This window comes from Schistocerca cancellata, chromosome 11 (genome assembly GCF_023864275.1).
Source record: "Schistocerca cancellata isolate TAMUIC-IGC-003103 chromosome 11, iqSchCanc2.1, whole genome shotgun sequence".
Lineage (NCBI taxonomy): Eukaryota > Metazoa > Arthropoda > Insecta > Orthoptera > Acrididae > Schistocerca > Schistocerca cancellata.
The window spans coordinates 115,606,106-115,629,606 of record NC_064636.1 but is presented as its reverse complement, the minus strand read 5'-3'; the positions used below and the strand labels follow the sequence as shown (position 1 = coordinate 115,629,606).

The following is a 23,501-nucleotide window of genomic DNA, read 5'->3' as shown; positions in this document are numbered from 1 at the left end:
ATTCGCATGAATGGACACAGGCAGACAGTGTTTGTTGGTAATGAGGATCACCCTGTGGCTAAACATGCCTTGGTGCACGGCCAGCACATCTTGGCACAGTGTTACACCGTCCGGGTTATCTGGATACTTCCCACTAACACCAACCTGTCAGAACTCCGGAGATGGGAACTTGGCCTTCAGCATATCCTCTCTTCTCGCTATCAGCCAGGCCTCAATCTCTGCTAATTTCTAATTTCAATTTGCCGCCACTCATACCTCACCTGTCTTTCAACAACATCTTTGCCTCTGTACTTCCGCCTCGACTGACATCTCTGCCCAAACTCTTTGCCTTTACAAATGTCTGCTTGTGTCTGTGTATATGCGGATGGATATGTGTGTGTGTGCGCGAGTGTATACCTGTCCTTCTTTCCCCCAAGGGTAAGTCTTTCCGTTCCCGGGATTGGAATAACTCCTTACCCTCTCCCTTAAAACCCACATCCTTTCGTCTTTCCCTCTCCTTCCCTCTTTCGTGACGAAGCAACCGTTTGTTGCGAAAGCTTGAATTTTGTGTGTATGTTGGTGTGTCTATCGAACTGCCAGCGCTTTTGTTTGGTAAGTCTCATCATCTTTCTTTTTAGATATATTTTTCCCATGTGGAATGTTTCTCTCTCTCTCTCTCTCTCTCTCTCTCTCTCTCTCTCTCTCTATATATATATATATATATATATATATATATATATATATATATATATATATATATATATAGCTCTGTATTAATTCCAGCACTGACAGTTTGCAAATAAGTTAACCAAAGTGCAATAATACAAGAATGCTGGAAAATTGTTAACAGCTAATCTATGCTTAACTCACTGTGAGGCATCATTTACGTTCCATAATTGGCTAATGACATATTTTTACTCCACATGCAATGCACCTATAAAGTGAATGCTTACAAAGTCCTCAGTTTCTTCTGCTTCCAAATTTAGTTCCAGATACTCCCCAACAGAATCAGTGGACCCTGACCTTACCAATGGATCTTCAAGATACTGAAAAAAGAAAACAAAATCGAAATGAAAACTGTTTATACACTTACATGTACATATAACGTGGTGTTCAACAAGTACTTTATATATATATATATATATATATATATATATATATATATATATATATATAAAAAGGAAGATGATGAGACTTACCAAACAAAAGCGCTGGCAGGTCGAAAGACACACAAACAAACACAAACATACACACAAAATTCTAGCTTTTGCAACCAACGGTTGCCTCGTCAGGAAAGAGGGAAGGAGAGGGAAAGACAAAAGGATTTGGCTTTTAAGGGAGAGGGTAAGGAGTCATTCCAATCCCGGGAGCGGAAAGACTTACCTTAGGGGGAAAAAAGGACAGGTATACACTCGCGCACACACACACACATATCCATCCGCATATACACAGACACAAGCAGACATTTGTAAAGGCAAAGAGTTTGGGCAGAGATGTCAGTCGGGGCGGAAGTGTAGAGGCAAAGATGATGATGAAAGACAGGTGAGGTATGAGCGGCGGTAAATTGAAATTAGAAATTAGCGGAGATTGAGGCCTGGCGGATAGCGAGAAGAGAGGATATGCTGAAGGGCAAGTTCCCATCTCCGGAGTTCTGACAGGTTGGTGTTAGTGGGAAGTATCCAGATAGCCCGGACGGTGTAACACTGTGCCAAGATGTGCTGGCTGTGCACCAAGGCATGTTTAGCCACAGGGTGATCCTCATTACCAACAAACACTGTCTGCCTGTGTCCATTCATGCGAATGGACAGTTTGTTGCTGGTCATTCCCACATAGAACGCTTCACAGTGTAGGCAGGTCAGTTGGTAAATCACGTGGGTGCTTTCACACGTGGCTCTGCCTTTGATCGTGTACACCTTCCGGGTTACAGGACTGGAATAGGTGGTGGTGGGAGGGTGCATGGGACAGGTTTTACAATGGGGGCGGTTACAGGGGTAGGAGCCAGAGGGTAGGGAAGGTGGTTTGGCACAGTGTTACACCGTGCGGTCTTTCTGGATACTTCCCACTAACACCAACCTGTCAGAACTCCGGAGATGGGAACTTGCCCTTCAGCATATCCTCTCTACTCGCTATCCGCCAGGCCTCAATCTCCGCTAATTTCTAATTTCAATTTGCCGCCGCTCATACCTCACCTGTCTTTCATCATCATTTTTGCCTCTACACTTTCGCCCCGACTGACGTCTCTGCCCAAACTCTTTGCCTTTACAAATGTCTGCTTGTGTCTGTGTATATGCGGATGGATATATGTGTGTGTGTGTGTGTGTGTGTGTGTGTGTGTGTGTGTGCGTGTGCGAGTGTATACCTGTCCTTTTTTCCCCCTAAGGTAAGTCTTTCCGCTCCCGGGATTGGAATGACTCTTTACCCTCTCCCTTAAAACCCAAATCCTTTTGTCTTTCCCTCTCCTTCCCTCTTTCCTGACGAGGCAACCGTTGGTTGCGAAAGCTAGAATTTTGTGTGTATGTTTGTGTGTCTTTCGACCTGCCAGCGCTTTTGTTTGGTAAGTCTCATCATCTTTCTTTTTAGATATATTTTTCCCACGTGGAATGTTTCCCTCTATTATATTCATATCATTAATTTGAACCCAACAATCACGTTTGTTATTGTTACTGTTTTTGTCACTGTTACATTTCGTAGTCTTTTCTGTCGTCTTATTTCCTCCTTCTGTTTTTGCCAGCAGTTTCACTTTCTATTCACCTTCTCCTTTTTTACCGTTATCCAGTATACAATTTTATCCCGCCGATTTATACTCAATAATACGTAATAATACGTAACCCACTTCCAAACCATAACCAAAAATTTGTTTCCGCTTTCAACACTACCGCTGCTATAAAATCCACCGTTTCCAGTTCACAAACAGTTCCTTTCAGCTATAAAACAACCTTTTCGTCTAGTTTTAATAACTTTTGCTTTATTTCCATTTCCGTTTTTCTCACATCACCGATCATTTTTAGCCGCTTCCCACTGGTTTTAACGTCATTATTTCTTCATCAGACAATTGTTAGCTTCATTTCCATAATCTGCCACCACCAAACCACTCCTTTTAATACATCCTCACGTACTTTTTTCGAAATTTTCCCGTATTTCTCCACCCTTTAACGTGTTTTGGCGGCAACACAACCACCTAACCTTTATGCACATCATTATCTACCTACACATGTTCACCACAGGATCAACATAGCACAGCTCACCAACCCTTTTTCGCCTTTTTTCACACCAGATCTCTATTTGCTTTCTAGTTTTACCTTTATCTCTCCCCATATATTTATTTTCATTTTCATTTCAGCCTCGTGTTCCACTTTCCACCTTCTAGCACCATGTCACCCTCACAACACCTCCACAACGACCCCATTAAGTTTTATTTACATTCCCTCCGCAAACATGCCTTCGCCCTAGCCAGATTACACTCCCATATTTTATTTTCTCAGGCTTGTCTCACATTTGGCATCACCCCCAAAGGCCTCACACTTAAAGTTCCCATCTCTGGCTGCAACCCTTCTTTCCATCAGTCCCTATACCAGTTCCAAACCGAACAATCCATTGCCCTCACCCACCTAATCCTTCACCTACACATCCACTCAGCCAATCAACACACCCATCATCTCCTATCCTTAATAAAAGTCCTCAATCTTTCCTCTCCCACATCCACACCGGTTGTCCAGAACATCCTCCTACAGGCCAACCGCAAATTAGAACAGCATGCTACCCTCTACCTTAAAAAACTATCCAATCTCTGGTTTCCCACCTCCGGAAATGCAACTCACTCACCCTTCACAACCTTTCCAGCAAACCTCAACCTCCTCTCATTGCACACAAACCCAGTCTCTCCCATCTACTCAATCTCCCACTTCCAGCTCCACTCCCTCCAAAACCTCAAAATTCCAATCCACACAATCTGGAACCACAACACCCCAATTCAGTAGTTAACCTTTCCTCCAAACCTCTCTCCCAATCTGAAACCTCTGTCCTACCCAAAGGCCTCACCTTCAGCCACACTCCCAGATTTAACCAAACAGCCCTCGTCAAAGATTTACTGTCCTACACCCGTACTCTCTGCTGGGAATATCACTTTGCCACGAAGAAAAATGATCCTAATCCTACTCCTAATGATCCAACTCCCCAAGACTCTATCCAAATTGAACCATGCCTGGAACAGTTCCGTCCTCCGTCACAGCGGGACCCACCTCCTCTTCCTCAAAATCACCCTCTCCTAACCTTCCAGGAATTTCTGACCTCCAGCCTTGCCTTTCAATCCTTTTTAAAAAACCTTAATCCTACTCCCAACATCACCACTGCTGAAGCTCAGGCTATCCGTGATCTGAAGGCTGACCAATCCATCGTCATTCTTCCGGCGGACAAGGGTTCCACGACTGTGGTACTTGATCGTCGGGAGTATGTGGCTGAGGGACTGCGTCAGCTTTCAGACAACACTACTTACAAAGTTTGCCAAGGTAATCCCATTCCTGATGTCCAGGCGGAGCTTCAAGGAATCCTCAGAACCTTAGGCCCCCTACAAAACCTTTCACCTGACTCCATCAACCTCCTGACCCCACCAACACCCCGCACCCCTACCTTCTACCTTCTTCCCAAAATTCACAAACCCAATCATCCTGGCCGTCCCATTGTAGCTGGTTACCAAGCCCCCACAGAACGCATCTCTGCCTACGTAGATCAACACCATCAACCCATTACATGCAGTCTCCCATCCTTCATCAAAGACACCAACCACTTTCTCGAACGCCTGGAATCCTTACCCAGTCTGTTACCCCCGGGAACCATCCTTGTAACCATTGATGCCACTTCCTTATACACAAATATTCCGCATGTCCAGGGCCTCGCTGCGATGGAGCATTTCCTTTCACGCCGATCACCTGCCGCCCTACCTAAAACCTCTTTCCTCATTACCTTAGCCAGCTTCATCCTGACCCACAACTTCTTCACTTTCGAAAGCCAGACATACCAACAATTAAAGGGAACAGCCATGGGTACCAGGATGGCCCCCTCGTACGCCAACCTATTCATGGGTCGCTTAGAGGAAGCCTTCTTGGTTACCCAGGCCTGCCAACCCAAAGTTTGGTACAGATTTATTGATGACATTTTCATGATCTGGACTCACAGTGAAGAAGAACTCCAGAATTTCCTCTCCAACCTCAACTCCTTTGGTTCCATCAGGTTCACCTGGTCATACTCTAAATCCCATGCCACTTTCCTTGACGTTGACCTCCACCTGTCTAATGGCCAGCTTCACACGTCCGTCCACATCAAACCCACCAACAAGCAACAGTACCTCCATTATGACAGCTGCCACCCATTCCACATCAAACGGTCCCTTCCCTACAACCTAGGTCTTCGTGGCAAACGAATCTGCTCCATTCCGAAATCCTTGAACCATTACACCAACAACCTGAAAACAACTTTTGTATCCCGTAACTACCCTCCCGACCTGGTACAGAAGCAAATAACCAGAGCCACTTCCTCATCTCCTCAAACCTGGAACCTCCCACAGAAGAACCCCAAAAGTGCCCCACTTGTGACAGGATACTTTCCGGGACTGGATCAGATTCTGAATGTGGATCTCCAGCAGGGATACGACTTCCTCAAATCCTGCCCTGAAATGAGATCCATCCTTCATGAAATCCTCTCCACTCCACCAAGAGTGTCTTTCCGCTGTCCACCTAACCTTCGTAACCTCTTAGTTCATCCCTATGAAATCCCCAAACCACCTTCCCTACCCTCTGGCTCCTACCCCTGTAACCACCCCCGGTGTAAAACCTGTCCCATGCACCCTCCCACCACCACCTACTCAAGTCCTGTAACCTGGAAGGTGTACACGATCAAAGGCAGAGCCACATGTGAAAGCACCCACGTGATTTACCAACTGACCTGCCTACACTGTGAAGCGTTCTACGTGGGGATGACCAGCAACAAACTGTCCATTCGCATGAATGGACACAGGCAGACAGTGTTTGTTGGTAATGAGGATCACCCTGTGGCTAAACATGCCTTGGTGCACGGCCAGCACATCTTGGCACAGTGTTACACCGTCCGGGCTATCTGGATACTGCCCACTAACACCAACCTGTCAGAACTCCAGAGATGGGAACTTGCCCTTCAGCATATCCTCTCTTCTCGCTATCCGCCAGGCCTCAATCTCGCTAATTTCTAATTTCAATTTGCTGCCGCTCATACCTCACCTGTCTTTCATCATCATCTTTGCCTCTACACTTCCGCCCCGACTGACATCTCTGCCCAAACTCTTTGCCTTTACAAATGTCTGCTTGTGTCTGTGTATATGCGGATGGATATGTGTGTGTGTGTGTGCGAGTGTATACCTGTCCTTTTTTCCCCCTAAGGTAAGTCTTTCCGCTCCCGGGATTGGAATGACTCCTTACCCTCTCCCTTAAAACCCAAATCCTTTTGTCTTTCCCTCTCCTTCCCTCTTTCCTGACGAGGCAACCGTTGGTTGCGAAAGCTAGAATTTTGTGTGTATGTTTGTGTTTGTTTGTGTGTCTATCGACCTGCCAGCGCTTTTGTTTGGTAAGTCTCATCATCTTTCTTTTTAGATATATTTTTCCCACGTGGAATGTTTCCCTCTATTATATATATATATATATATATATATATATATATATATATATATATATATATATATATATAATGTCTTTTCAGAGATTTTCATCTACAATTCACAAGGAAACTTAATTAAGTCAATTTGTTCCCCAATTATTTACTATCATATATCTACATGACGTGACCCACATATTACACATGGGTCTTTGCTGAGAACCAGTTGTTTTACTTACATAACTTACTTCATGGCATTTTTATGTCCTTCGCTTTATATTCTGGTGCATATCCTGCCTTCAGTAACAGTGTTATCGATGTTCCATCTGGTCATTTTTCTGTAAAGACTTCATTCAAGCGTTACTTCTAGAGGTCCTCTACTAGGTGCATTTCCTTGGGCATTCTCATTCTTAGGAGTTTTGGTTTGACTTTGTTCAGACATGCATATCAGTTGCCCAGCCCACTTAAGTGTCTTATACTTAATTACTGTAGAACAATATGTTTTCATGGCATTTCTCGCAATTTGTGGTAATTGGTTCTTCTTTCACATTGATCAATATTTATCTTACAAAGATCATCATCAAGATTCTATGTTGGCGAGGTAACAGTCGTCATCACCTGCCTTGGCCATACAGAAACTTTCAGCTGCATGTATCACCACTCAAATCATAACTGGATCATTATCTAGATTTTAAGGTTTTTAGAGATAGTGTGCAAAATTCCTATCTTTTTATAACAAATTATACTAGTGGTTGATCAAAAATGTTCTCTTTTATATTCATGTCGAAGCTGGGGTTTTCAGGCGTGCTACTTTTACATCTAATACGTAATTTCTCCCCCTTAATACCTTGACTGCTACACGCAAGACTTAACAGCTACCCCTTGGATGCTTTAATATCACTTGTCTAGCCGTAGGATGACTGCTGAATCCTGCCAATGATTTCACAATTAGTTACTTGCTGTCTGTGAATGTCATGATTATTAACAGTAGCTGTTTTATCACTACGACAAATGTGGCATAGCAACACACAGTTTTGCATGAACAGTAGTTCAGCCTCTGCAGATGCCCAGGTGGCTGGTTGTTGCACAAAGCAATGCATCATCTGGCATAATGAAGCATGCACAAATATAGCATGAAGCTGAACCACACATCAGACTGTGATTCCACTTTTTTTCGTTTAGTTGTGAATTCACCATACAAAATTAAAGTAAACAGCTTTGAAAATATGAGTGGAGTCGGTTGAAAGTGTCCAGGAAGTATGAATCTTAAATTTAGGAACGATCAAGAATGCCTGAGAGTGTGAAATAATGTCATGCAATAATGGAGGACGTAATGTAACAGGAAATTAATGAAAAGGTGTGTAAACACCTGGTAATTACATTGGAGAAGGAATGCCATTATACTGGTCCAAAAAACAAAGAATGGTATAATTATTAGAAGTTCATCTGGAAACATTTTGTCAATTTGACATAAATTCCATTTGCTAGATATGATTTATCTATTAGCGAGATTTCTTAAATTCACTGACAGAAAAAGAACAATGCCAAGAAGGAGATGTGTGATACAAATGAAAGTTGGTAGGGATGTTTCTATATCTGAAAGATGATGTCTATTCCAATTTCGCTACAGTCACAGATGAGTGGTGCAAGTGGTACCACAATAGGGATACAAATCACGTTTGCTTTAAATACACATTGTAATGGTCATGAGCGTCAGTTACCTTTCAGACTGGATGTGATGAGTTGATGGCAGTAAAGGATACCTTTAAGGCAACAGGGACGGCATTATCAACATGACACAGAGTTTGAATGAGGTTATGTAATAGTGCTATGAGAAGCTGGATGTTCCTTCTGCAATACTGTAGAAAGACTTGACATTGTAAATGATTGCTGGCAGTGGTGGTCAGAGGAACGTACAGTTTAAAGAAGACCAGTCTCTGGATGCTCACATGGCATTACTGAGAGATGAGGCCATCGTGTTTGGCATATGGATCTGGCACATTATACTGCTTCTGCAGCAGCAATTTTAACAGCAGTTAGCACCATAGTGATACAATGAACTGTTACAAATTGGTTACTTCAAGGACAGCTCTGAGCCAGAAACAATGTAGCATGCAGTCCACTGACCCTGAACTACCACCATTTGTGACTTCAGTGATGTGAATCGAGAGCTCATTTGAGGACAGTGTGGAGTTCTGTTGTTTTTTCTGATGAAACATAGTTCTGCCTCAGTGCCAGTGATGGCCGGGTGTTGGTTAGGAGAACAGTCGAGGGACTGAAACCATGATGTCTGTATGCTAGACACACTGCACTTACACCTGGAGTTATAGTCTGAAATGTAATTTCGTTTGACAGCAGAAGCACTCTCGTCGTTGTCCCATGCACCCTGATTGCAAATCTGTATGTCAGTCTGGTGATTTCATCTGTTGTGCTCCCATTCGTCAAAAGCATTCCAGTGGGTGTTTACCAACACAATAACACTGGCCCAAATATCGCTATTGTAGCCCAACATGTTCTACAAAATGTCAACATGTGGCTTGGGTCTTCTCGATCATCAGATCTGTTTCCAATCAAGCACATACGAAATGTTATAGACAACACCAGCATCATCCACAAACAGCATTATACATCCCTTTACTGACTGACCAAGTGCAACAGGCATGGAACACCACCCCACAAACTGCCATCCAGCACATGTACAATACAGTGGTTCCACGTTTTCATCCTTTTATTGAACCTGTGGCAGTTACACTGGATAATAATGTATCAAGCATTTCACATTTACAATGGCTCATCTCACACTTACATTAAGATGTTATCTTCTATTGTTAATGAGTTAAATATGTTACCTAGACTAATGTATTCCCAAAGTGTCATTAATCTACATTAGTTATTTTTTGATGTTGCAATTTTTTCCCATCAGCATATATGAGAATAATACAGCTCTCAGTGGCCATCAACAGAATCAGTCAGAGCAGCACAAGCTCCCATGTTCTGGAGCAGCATTTCTCAATAATCGTGTCACAACACAACTGCTATGTCATGCATACATTTCAGTTATGTCACGAGATTTTCACTATCTTATAATCATCCACAGATATATCCTAAATATAGAAAACAGACCACCAGTTTGCTTTTGTTCTACAATATTATTTTTATTGCTAACCAGTTTTCGGCTTACAAGGCCAGCTTCAGACATTTACATCCGAAAACTGGTTAGCAATAAAAATAATATTGTAGAACAAAAGCAAACTGGTGCTTTTCATTTATTATTATAATGTTGTTCTACCAAGAACCGATGGAAGATTCTGTTAATAAAATAGACCACCATACCACTTCTTGAAGCAGACCAATTTACAAGAAATCGCCTATCATTACATATGTACCATATTATACACATTGAACTCTAAAATGAACTAGCCCACATTACATGAATAATCTTTGCCAAAAGCCCAATTTCTTGTGGCAGGTGGTATCCTTTGGTCCTTTGTCAGTGTGGCCGCCTTACCTTCGACTCTTTGTTGGTTTCGCCAGTAAAAAATGTTGGTGGATATTCAAAGGAGATTTCTGGGAATTCTGGATTATTCCTCTTTCAGTAAATCTACTCTGCCAAAATCGCCAGGGCAAGTACCTCACCAGATTTACGTTTTACGTATGTTTAGTTTTATGTTCCTGCTTAAGAGTCGTAAGTTTATTTTATATTGTTCTGTTCTTATTCAAGAGTCTTAAGCAAGGAATTTGTAAAACTTGTATCTCATAGTCATTCCATAACAAAAAAAGTATGCATTGTGTGTGCATTTGCTTTTTCCACCTATGAAACATAATCACATATAGGGTTGTCATGAAAGTTTGAAATGTACTTTGGTGTGCCTCCAAGAAAAGAAAAAAAAAGACTGGTTCTGCCCCAAGAAGGTGTATTGTGCAGGCTGCATGAAGGGAGTCATAATTGACTCACCCGTGTGTAGTGTTGTGTATGGCAAGGCTCCGATAGTTTTGTGAAAATGTTGCTGAAGTGCATTCTGATAAGTAAATAAGATCACAGACACTTGAAGCAACAGGGTTACGATATCCTTTTTTAATGGCAGTTCATTAATTTTTATATACCAGTGAAGTGAAACTTCATTTACTACATGTTTCAAGTTACTGCGTTGTATTACACAGAAGTTGCTTATAGTCTAAGAAACTATACATACGGATTAATAGTGAGCGTAACAACATATTGAACACTGAATCATATTAAAACAGTTCAAGTACTGATTATATCAGGATTCAGTGACAATGTTTTATGCAACTATAGACTGATAGTCTGAAATCATATGTGAGATCAGAGTTGAACTATAAGTAGAAATGTTTTCACTATGGACTAGAAATTTGTAGACAGACTAGTCCATGGCTGTACTGCTGGTTCATTGTGCCCAACAGGCACAATATTTGAGTGATCAGACATGTCAGCATCATCACGTGAATGACATACTGACCTTCTGGAAGTGTACGGCTGACATATCCACCCTTCCCCACGAGCCATGCTCTGCACTGTTCATGCCAGTGGACATACATTGGTGCAGCTGCACAACCAATTGTGTTGCTGTTTGTTACTGGTGGCACCCAGCATGATACCCTGGTTGCTGTAGCATTGGTGCACTTACTCAACCCACCCTAGCAGCCAGAATGTAGCAGCATTACACCCATGGACTTTCGGGCAAATACATCACAAGGAACTGATAATATTAGGAAAAGGACAGATACCACTCACTACATAGTGGAAATGCTGAGTGGCAGATAGGTACAACAAAAGGACTGTCAAACATAGTTTTCGACCAAACAGGCCTTCATCAGAATTACACACACACACACACACACGACCACAGTCTATGGCTCCCAAGGGCAGTCTGGTCATGTGTGTAAGTGGTGTGTGCGTGTGCCGTTGCGTGTGTGTGTGTGTGTGTGTGTGTGTGTGTGTGTGTGTGTGTGTGATTTTTTTTTGTCTGATTCTGATGAAGGCCTGTTTGGACAAAAGCTTTGTTTGACAGTCTTTCTGTGGAGCCTCTCTGCACTATTTGGTGAGTAGCAATTATGCTTTTCATAACATTGTCATTCTTCCATCCTGCAGTTTCCACTGTCAGATGAACTGTGGAATCCTATAAAACAGAAATTTATAGTTGGCAGTTGGGGACTTTGAAGTAGTTTTCTGATTCTGCTATTCTGAGAATAGACGAAATATATTGTTAAAAACACTTATTTTATGTAGCAGAAAATCAAACCATAAAATGAACTTTCAGCCTTTAAACTATTTAAAATTATGATGCAGTCTAGGGACATGTGCAATGTTGCCAGATTTTTTACAGCTTTTCTTAGTTAAGTAACATCGTGTGCCAACCTGTGTCAGGGAGTGGAATGTGTGAACGCTACAGAGGTGAGTGAAATCACTCTCACAGTATTACAACCATGAAAGACAGTGTTTTGAATGTATCGTGCTGCTGCATACATGGCAGTAGATTTTGCAGTGGGTCAACAGAAATGTTACTTGTCAATGAACACAAAAGTAAACAACCTGATCTGCTCACACCCCCTTTGAGATCTTACTGCACATGCCACTGTCTCTGCTATGCTGACATGCTCCACACCTGATTCTACATGTTGTAAAAATCGTGAGGTCATGAAATCTCCTAATCACTTCCAAAGGTCTTGTAATAGTGCCTGATTCACTTTTAGTTATTTTGGCTTATTTTACTTATTTTGTTGTGTTGTAAAAGTGATATTTTTCTAAGAAATGTAACTTAATTTTAGCTTGTGTTGCATACTGTGGCTACAGAAATCTTAGGAATGAGGTGTCACAAAGTTTATGCACAAGTCAGAATGCCCATATCAGTAGTTAAGTCATGAAGTAAATTGTTCCCAAAGTTTATAACTGCAGTAGAAGCAACCAGGGCAGCAGTAGCAAAGGCTACAAGATCAGCAGCTGAAACAACAGGCACAGCAAGACCAACAGATACTACTCCTTCTGAGAGAGCAACAACCATTGCTAAATGCAGCCCAAACATCAACACAATTCTCAATGTTGGACAGAAACCACATGGACCATAGTATGTACAAATCCCCCATATAATTACCTTTCACTGAGAAAAAGTGACACAGGCCATTGCTGCAAGTATTTCCTGGAATGGAGTTGTCCTAAGAAACCTTTTCCAATGAAGAAGTTCCTGCTTCAAAGAGCTACTGGCCACAATAGCTCAGGAGTCGACTTTAAGTGAAAGTGGTTGCAAAAACATACTTGACCTCTTAGCAACAAATAATCCTGACTACATAAGGAGAACAATGACAGGTACAGGAATCAGTGACCACAAGGTTTTGTACCTAGACTGAATACTGTAACCATCAAACCCACACCTACTTAAAAATCGGATATACATTTGCTTGACACCTTCCTACAAGCCAGTATTCACTCCTTCCAATCTGACTACAAAAGACAGACCACATGTGGTTTAAATTCGAAGAAACAGAATCGACAGCAACTGATAGATATATATCAAATGAATTAAAAAGAAATGGTACTGGTCCGACATGGCACACAAAACAGATCGGAACACTATTGCAGAAGGAACAAAAAAACATGTAAAATTTAAAACAACACAAAATCCTCAAGATTGACAATTTTACAGAGGCTCAAAATTTAGTGAGAACTGCAACAGAAGATACCTTTAACAGTTTCCACAACGAAACCCTGTCTCAAATCTGGCAGAAAACCCAAAGAGATTCTGGTCATATGTAAAGTACACCAGTGGCAAGACAGTCAGTCTCTTGACAGTGCAATTACGAATGTGATGTTATTGATGCTAGTGCCACTACAGCAGAGTTACTAAACGTGGTTTTCTGAAATTCCTTCCCAAAAGACAATGAAGTAAACACTCCAGAATTCGAATCAAGAATGACTCTCAACATAACTCACATAGAAGTAGATATCCTTGGTGTAGAGAAGCAGCTTCAAACGCTTAAAGAAAGGAAAGACTTCCAATCCAGATTGTGTTCCAGTCAGATTGCTTTCACAGTATACTCATAGCTTCAGACATAGCAGTCATACACAAATGCCTGCTCATAGGAACAACCATACCCAGAGACTGGAAAGGTGCACAAGTTGCACCAGTACCCAAGAAAAAAAGTAATCCACTGAATTACAGACCTGTACCACCAGAGAGGCAATTCAGATGTTGTGGCTGATAATGGATGCAAGACTAAAAAAAAATTCAAGACATGTTCATAGGATTTGTCGACCTGGAAAAAGCATTCAACAATGTAAAATGTTGCAAGATATTCGAAATCTTTCAGATTAAAAAGGGCGTAAGACAGGGAGGTAGTCTTTCGCCCCTACTGTTCAATCAATATATCAAAAAAACAATGATGGAAATAAAAGAAAGGTTCAGGAGTGAAAGGATATCAATGATACAATTTGCTGATGGCATTGCTATACTCAGTGAAAGCAAGGAAGAGTTACATGATCTGCTGAATGGAATGAACAGTCTAATGAGAACAGAATATGGATTGAGAGTAAATTGAGGAAAGACGAAAGCAATGAGAAGTAGTAGAAGTGAGAAACTTAACATCAGGCTTGATGGTCACGAAGTAGATGAAGTTAAGGAATTCTACTACTGAGGCATCAATATAACCAACGACAAATGGCGCAAGGAGGTCATCAAAAGCAGACTAGCACTAGCAAACAGGACATTCCTGGCCAACAAAAGTCTACTAGTATGAAATATGGGCCTTAATTTGTGGAAGAAATTTCTGAGTATGCATGTTTGGAGCATAGCATTGTACGGTAGTGAAACACGGACTGTGAGAAAACTGGAACAAAAGAGAATTGAAGAATCTGAAATGTGGTGCTACAGACGAATGCTGAAAATTTGGTGGAGTGATAGGGTAAGGAATGAGGAGATTCTGTGCAGAATCGTAAAGCAAAAACACTGACGGGGAGAGGGGACAGTTCGATAGGACATCTGTTGAGACATCAGGGAATGACTTCCATGGTACTGGAGGGAGCTGCAGAGGGCAAAAATTGTAGAGGGAGACAGAGATTGGAACCCATCTAGCAAATAATTGAGGATGTAGGTCTCAAATGCTACTCTGAGATGAATGGGTTGCCACAGGAAGGAATTCATGGCAGGCCACATCATACCAATAAGAAGACTAATGACTCAAAAAAAATCACTAACGTCAATTTGCAGTAGTGTTTTGGAACATATACTGTACTTGAATATTATAAGTCAGAAAACATAATTTTTGTGAAACACAGCTAGCTATTTATTCTCCCAGAGTAATAAGTGCTGTTGACAAGGGGTTGTCAAATTGATTACGTATTTTTAGATTTGCGGAAGGCTTTTGACACCATTCCCCACAAGTGACTTCTAATTAAATTGTATGCTTATGGAGAGTCATCGTAACTGTGTGACTGGATTCCTCTCAGAAAGGTAAAGGTCAAAGTTTGTACTAATAATGTAAAGTCATTGAGTGAAACAGAAGTAGTATGTAGTGTTCCCCAAAGAAGTATTATAGGCCCTCTGTTATTCGTGATCTATATACATGATTGAGGAGACAATCTGAGCAGTTTTCTTAGATTGTTTACAGATGATGCTGACATTTACTGTTATGTAATGTCATCATATGACCAAAACGAAATGCAAAATGATTTAGACAAGGTATCTGCATGGTTCAAAAAGTGAAAATAGGCTCTAAATCATGGAAAGTGCAACTTTACCCACATGAGCACTAAAAAGGATCTGTTAAATATCTGTTGCAAAATAAATCACACATATCTAAAGGCTGAAAACTCAACTAAATATTTAGGAATTATAATTAGCAGTAACTTACATTGAATGATCACATAGATAATGTTGTAGGGAAACCAAACTAGACTGTGATTTATTTGACACAATGCTTAAAAATATAGCAGGTTTACTAAACAGACTGCTTACACTTCTGATTGTCTGCCCTCTTCTAGAGTATCACTCTGAGGTGTGGGATGCACATCAGATAGGATTGACAAAGGACACTGAAACTGTTCAAAGAAGGGCAGCTCGTTTTGTATCATCAGGAAATAGGAGAGAGTGTGCCACAGTATGATACCCAAACTGGGTGTGGGCTTCAGTAAAACAAGGCATTTCTTGCTGTGGTAGAACCAATTTTCTCCTCACAGAACGAAAATATTTTGTTGGCATAAATTATCATCATAATAAAATACGAGAAATCAGAGTACGCACAGAAAGATCTGAGTGTCAATTTTTTCCATGCCCTGTTCAAGAGTGGAACGGTAGAGAAGTAGCCTAAAGGTGGTTCAATGAACCCTCTGCCATGCACTTAATTTTTAAGTACAGAGGAATCATGCAGATGTAGAAGCAGATGAAAATGAGCAGTTGCTACAACCAACGAGAGCATGTGGTATCTGAAATATTATAAGAGTATGTGGCATCTGAAAGACTGCTCTTTTTCTACTATGCATACTGACCAAGCCAGTCTTACTTGCAGTGGGCCATATGACTCCAAAGAATCAGTTGGCATTTTAAATTTCAGTATACAGCAGATCACTGCTGAGAATCATATGTTGATGTGCTCATTCAAGACAGACTAGTACAAGATGCAACATGAACAACAACTTATGGGTAGAACACTATAGCTATCTGATCGCAGTTAAAAATTGTACTAGCTATAGCACATACCTTCAACCAGCACTAGACTCTAAGGCTAGAGATCCATACAACAGACACTGCAATGCTAACAACAACTCCCCAATAACATAGGCTAACCCACGTCACCAATAGCTTCCCCTTTGCCCAAACAATTCCGCCATCATTCCCACAGTATGTGTGCATACACTGTGCGTACATGTCCATCGCCAAGCTCCCTTAATGACTTGCTGCAGTTGAGCTACCTTGTATTTGCAGCAGACTATGCAAATAGATACTGTTGACACTACCAAAAACAGTGTCAGGCAAGAGTGTTTGCAGATCACCAGAAAGACAGTTCATTCCAAATCCACATTGGGTTCACAGAAACCTTTCTATCAGCAAAATTCTACACTCCATTAGGCCCTCCTCCACTACTACATTGTTCCACACCTCTAGTGGCAAGAACTAAACTGCCAAACAGCCTGAGGTTGCATTACAGCTCATTTCATCAAATCACTGGGCTTTGCTGATGGTTATAGCTCACTAACAAGATAGCTCACACTGAATCTGTGATGATATCAAACTACTATAGGTGATGAAGCCACAGCTGACATATAACCATTTCCGAAACTGCATTATCAATTTTCACTTCTAGCAAGAGGTGACAGCTATTCCAACAGAGATTTGTCAAAAGTGTATAAGCCTCTAGATCATCACTCACTGGAGATCACAGTCATCAACAGACCACCCAATCTGTGTTCAAAAGAGTTATTCACAAATAGGGAAGGAAATGGGGTACGTCAGTAAATGTCCAGAGATTTAATGAGTTCCTGCTGGGAACTACTTTTAAACTTGTCACCAACCACAAACCACCTCTGCCAATTGTTTGCCTGAATGACTTAACACTCAACAAACAGTACAGCATCTGAAGCAATGTGCTCTATTACTAAGCATTTACCACTATGAGGTTCTTTTTCTTCATTGTGAGTGCCACAATGTTGATGCAAATGCACTCTCGTGGCCTCCAGGAGGTCGACAGGAGGGATTCAGCAGACTGGTGCAAGTATGCTGTCAATCTTAAGATCAGCCTTCAGTAGCTCTCGAACTCCCACTGACAGTGACACAGGTGGCAGATCCTCTGGTGCACTCTCAATGGCTGGCCTCCCAGATTTCAATTCATTTGACTACAAGAAAGAAACCACATCTCCATCTGTCACCAACTATGGATAAAACAAGTACTCCTATTCTTGCCATCAGTAAATGATGGTGACGGTATGGTTATGGATCAGGTTCTCTGACTGGATGTCCTACCTTTATTACAAATAGGTCAATGTAGTATAACCAGAATGAAGCAGCTAGCATGTGATTATAAGTATTGACTCAGCATCAAATAACACAATCAACACCAACCAGTACAGTGCAGTGTGCACAAAATCACAACTAGCACCCTTGCAATGAGTTACAGCACATGGGTAGGTGCATATGGACTTCACAGGACATTCCAGAGACGTATGTGGATGGTTGTAATAGACTCAATGTCCTAATCCCATTATGTCATCCACACATCATCCAAATCAGCACAGACTTTCTGCCTGAGCCCTAAGAAACTTACTGTTATTCAAAGCTTACCAAAGATAATTGTTTGGGATAAATATTTTCATATTTCATCATCTGGGTTCCAGAAAATCAATAGAATTAATGGCATCCAACACATACCAGTGGCAGCACTCCATCCAACTTCCGCTGGGCATGTATAATGTCTGGCCCATACATGAACTACATACTGCAAGAAGAAAACCCAGCAGGCGCCTCACTATTTTTCAATCACATACCACCCAAGTCCCATCAATAGAAAGAGCGCTGCAGAACTACTGCACAGATTACAGCCATGGATACTGATCCACATCCTGGAGCAAGGCAGCTAACAATCAAGATTGAGAACTTGTTAAGCATTCCATGCAGGGGATTTGGGCACCAGTCATGTAGAGTCCCTAGAAACTACTATCAACCTAACAAGTACCCATGGCAATTATCAATACCCAGGCTAAAACTGTATCGGATCGCATGAAACAGGTGTGCTTCCAATGATCCTCTGAAGTTCTAGCACCACAGGTACTGTCAGCAGCAACATATGAACCATCAGTAGCTCTGCAGCTAGTGCCAGACCTCAACACCAAAACCCTACTTCAAGCAGAAGAAGATTTAAGAATGCAGAGTCAATCTTGTGCACCATACAGCAACCCCTACACCACTGGAGCGCAAAACAATGATAGCAGTGCCACAAGTAGAAGACCAGTCTCCAGAAGACAAGCCAGCACTATTTTAAATGCTGTACAGGAGCCAGTGAACTTACAGGCATACTTGACATCTATGAGAAGGAGGAATTTTGTATCCTTTCCATCTATAGATGTTGACATTATAGATAGGGTAATATTCACTACCTCATCACAGGTGGTAGTAAATTTTGCAGTAGGTAAACAGTCGTGCTACTCACCCACAAGGAGAATCAACAAAAATCGATACAAGCAGCTATTGACCCAGTCACTGGAAATACACAATGCTCCCTAAATTCAATACATTACTGCGAATTACACAGACCAGTCAGTTCACCATGGACCCAGCAGTCTCTGCTGCAAGTAAACAGCCCAAGACACTGACACATTATGTAGTTCTGACTGTGTCTGCTGCTGACTCTGTGAGGCCAACATGCTCCACAGCTCACCTGTTCTGACACTGGTCTCTGCCTCTTCTTATAAACTACACTCAGCAGCCAATCTTCAAATTCCAGGTAATTTAGAATCCTGTGACTAAGAAATTACCTAGTAGTCTGTTCAGTTCCACTATAAGTCATTGATTAAATTTCTGTTAAGTTTTAACTATGCAAAGTAATACTCTTTTCTTGTTACATTAGGTTGAAAAGTGAGTTTTGTTAGCAGAAGTATTTAATATTTATCTTATGTTATTTGTTGCTGCAGATACAGTAATTTTTATTCCATGATTTGGACTAGAATTGGTACAATGAGGAGTATTTTATATGAGACATACTATTTACGGCAAACTATCGAACAGTAGTCTCACAGGATATGACAAAATTCCAAATCAAGAAAAAGAATTGCTCTGAGCACTATGGGACTTAACATCTGAGGTCATCAGTCCCTTAGATCTTAGAACTACTTAAACCTAACTAAGCTAAGGACATCACACACATCCATGCCCAAGGCAGGATTCGAATCTGCGACCATAGCAGTCGCGCAATTCCAGACTGTAGCGCCTAGAACTGCTCGGCCACTGCAGTCGGCCATGAATCAACAAGATGTACATTGAAACAATATATGTTGCACTTACAGCAAACTATGAAGTTTTTATGTTGGACCTCAAAAAGTCAAGTGGACCTCATATTTCACCACTGTTAAATGTGCAACAATTTGCAAGTCTCTTTTTATGATTTTTACTCTATGTTAATGAGTGAGCAGCTACACTCAAATACACTCCTGGAAATGGAAAAAAGAACACATTGACACCGGTGTGTCAGACCCACCATACTTGCTCCGGACACTGCGAGAGGGCTGTACAAGCAATGATCACACGCACGGCACAGCGGACACACCAGGAACCGCGGTGTTGGCCGTCGAATGGCGCTAGCTGCGCAGCATTTGTGCACCGCCGCCGTCAGTGTCAGCCAGTTTGCCGTCGCATACGGAGCTCCATCGCAGTCTTTAACACTGGAAGCATGCCGCGACAGCGTGGACGTGAAACGTATGTGCCGTTGACGGACTTTGGGCGAGGGCGTATAGTGGGCATGCGGGAGACCGGGTGGACGTACCGCCGAATTGCTCAACACGTGGGGCGTGAGGTCTCCACAGTACATCGATGTTGTCGCCAGTGGTCGGCGGAAGGTGCACGTGCCCGTCGACCTGGGACCGGACCGCAGCGACGCACGGATGCACGCCAAGACCGTAGGATCCTACGCAGTGCCGTAGGGGAGCGCACCGCCACTTCCCAGCAAATTAGGGACACTGTTGCTCCTGGGGTATCGGCGAGGACAATTCGCAACCGTCTCCATGAAGCTGGGCTACGGTCCCGCACACCGTTAGGCCGTCTTCCGCTCACGCCCCAACATCGTGCAGCCCGCCTCCAGTGGTGTCGCGACAGGCGTGAATGGAGGGACGAATGGAGACGTGTCGTCTTCAGCGATGAGAGTCGCTTCTGCCTTGGTGCCAATGATGGTCGTATGCGTGTTTGGCGCCGTGCAGGTGAGCGCCACAATCAGGACTGCATACGACCGAGGCACACAGGGCCAACACCCGGCATCATGGTGTGGGGAGCGATCTCCTACACTGGCCGTACACCACTGGTGATCGTCGAGGGGACACTGAATAGTGCACGGTACATCCAAACCGTCATCGAACCCATCGTTCTACCATTCCTAGACCGGCAAGGGAACTTGCTGTTCCAACAGGACAATGCACGTCCGCATGTATCCCGTGCCACCCAACGTGCTCTAGAAGGTGTAAGTCAACTACCCTGGCCAGCAAGATCTCCGGATCTGTCCCCCATTGAGCATGTTTGGGACTGGATGAAGCGTCGTCTCACGCGGTCTGCACGTCCAGCACGAACGCTGGTCCAACTGAGGCGCCAGGTGGAAATGGCATGGCAAGCCGTTCCACAGGACTACATCCAGCATCTCTACGATCATCTCCATGGGAGAATAGCAGCCTGCATTGCTGCGAAAGGTGGATATACACTGTACTAGTGCCGACATTGTGCATGCTCTGTTGCCTGTGTCTATGTGCCTGTGGTTCTGTCAGTGTGATCATGTGATGTATCTGACCCCAGGAATGTGTCAATAAAGTTTCCCCTTCCTGGGACAATGAATTCACGGTGTTCTTATTTCAATTTCCAGGAGTGTATAAAGAATCCAGATGGCATCAATAAAAATGCATATAGCAGTTTCTCTGAGGGCACTAATCCAGAGATAATACAATTATGCTGTGAATGAACAAAAAATAATACCTGACAGACAGTGTCTTAGTGAAGACTTACAGTTAAGACTGTTGGGAGGTACAGAAAAGATTACTCTCCTGTATAAAATAATGTTCTGTTTTGAAGCCAAAACCAGCAGTAAAATAGCTTATAATTCATTAGTTACATGATCACAATCATAAATTCTGTAAACAGTAGCACTAATTTGTATTACAATAATACAGTATAGGGGCATTATATGGAACCTCCCTGACCAGACACTATATTTATTCAGGGTCTAGCAGCATTAATTTATATTCATATTATAATAAGAGGAGAATAAATTAAAAGGGAGGGTAGAGAACACACACTGGAAAACATAAATTGTAATTTGTGACAAAATAACTGTGCTGAAATGGACCCAAGAACAGTAGCAGTATGTGATGCGTGGACTGGGGAATTACAGAATCGTAAATGAGGGTGAGGAACCCTACTAGGTGATACCAGACAGAAATGCAGCTACATAACTACACTGCCAAAGTAGTTCATGGAAATATGGCTAACAAAGAAAAGATTAACATTGCAATAAGTGAGTATTCTTGTGGGAGATGCAAAACATTGGGCTCTGAATTTGATTATAGACAGGAAAACTTTCAATAATTTCAAACAGTGGTTTTTAATGAATACTGGTCTGAAGCCTATTATGACCAGCACTTATGATGTCCAGGGAAGACAGACTATGAAAGTTTTGTGAAAATTTGTACCAAAAACTAGCACATCTTGGAAGTAGGCTCTCAGAATCTGAAATTGTCTGGGAACTTCAGAAAAATTCCCACATTATCCCAAGAAACACAGAGGCAGTAACCACAAAAGGTTTGTGTCATTTTGGAACATGCGAACTGAAAAGATAACTAGCATAAAAAATCATAATTTCCATCAGAATAATAAACAGAATAAAAATGATAGATTCTGGGTCAATATTATATATAGAGGTAGTGGAAATGGCAGATATAATTTTACAACGTATGGGAGAGGATAAGGCCATGTAATTGCAGTGAAGATAATGAGGAACACTAAAGACCACATACAATATCAGTCAGAAAAACATCGAAAGACTTTCTCGGACCACAAATAAGAGACATAGTTATGACAGACAGAAAATACTGTGTTAAAAATCAGAACAATGAAACATTGCAAGGTTGTTGTCATTAAGCCAGATATAGATATCAAGCTGGTGCCAGCAAATTATCAGAAACATGTCACTACAATAGCTGTGCCCCTGAACAGTGGAATGAGTGGTGGACAGTGACCAACTGTATGTGAGATCAAAGCAGCTATAGCAACAATGGGTTTGCTTTACAGAAACCAGATGTGAACAAATATACAAAGTAATTAAAGTGATAATGTGCTATAACAATGGTCTATCTTACTTAAGAATAAAGGACACTAATTACAATGATATGTCAGGAATCAGGATAGGTTAGAACAAATTAATAACCTACACAGGGGTTTAAGGTAGTGTGACAAGGAGGATATGAAGAAGGAAGTGATGGGGAAATTAAGAGATGCAACAAGAAAGGGAAAGGTGTTTATAACATAAAGCAACATAAAGCAACATAAAGCAACATAAAGCAATACAAAAGAGGAGTTATATAGAGCAACAAAAAGTGCTGCACAAAGTCCATGAGCAGCTGGTGAAAATAAAACTTATTAATGACACATCACAAAATATAAGCAAACTGTTAATGATGGTATTAGAATTGCAAATGAGGTATTCCTAAATACTGAAGCAAGTTTAAAGGAACAAAGAACAGAAAGGCTGGAATATGTGGCTGAAAAAAACTGGATACACATAATAGAGACTAATGAGCATCATACAGGGTGACAATTACTGAACTGTATGAAAGAAACATAAATTAATTACAAACTACAGTGTGCACACACTTTATTCAAAGTGTACATATCACTACAGATATTAGCATTTAAGTTATAATGTGTTTGATATGCTTGCCATCATTGGCGATTATGTGGCACAGACAAACAGCAAAATTCTGCATGACCCACTGAAGTATTGCAGCATCAATGCTGTCGATGACCACCTGAATGGCTTTTTTCAGCTCAGAAATTGTTTTGGGGTTATTGCTGTAGACCTTGTCTTTAATATAGCACCAAAGAAGTTGCATGTATTTAGATCCGGAGAATATGATGGCCAATCAAGGCCCATGCCAGCGGCCTCTGGGTATTCCAGAGCATGAATACGGTCTCCAAAGTGCTCCTCCAGGACAT

General features: G+C 41.8%; 1 protein-coding gene across 2 annotated transcripts in view; it reads right to left on the bottom strand.

The window, feature by feature from the left end:
• The window catches only part of LOC126108691 (zinc finger protein ZFP2-like), a 174,262-nt gene that overhangs the window by 85,972 nt on the left and 64,789 nt on the right, over positions 1 to 23,501 (bottom strand). The window contains exon 4 of one of the 2 annotated variants that reach the window (XM_049914008.1): positions 933 to 1,025. The exons of the other annotated variant lie outside the window; for it this stretch is intronic. Within the exon in view, the coding sequence (XP_049769965.1) occupies positions 933 to 1,025 (93 nt within the window). The remainder of the gene's footprint in view (positions 1 to 932; positions 1,026 to 23,501) is intronic. 2 annotated transcript variants of the gene reach the window in all.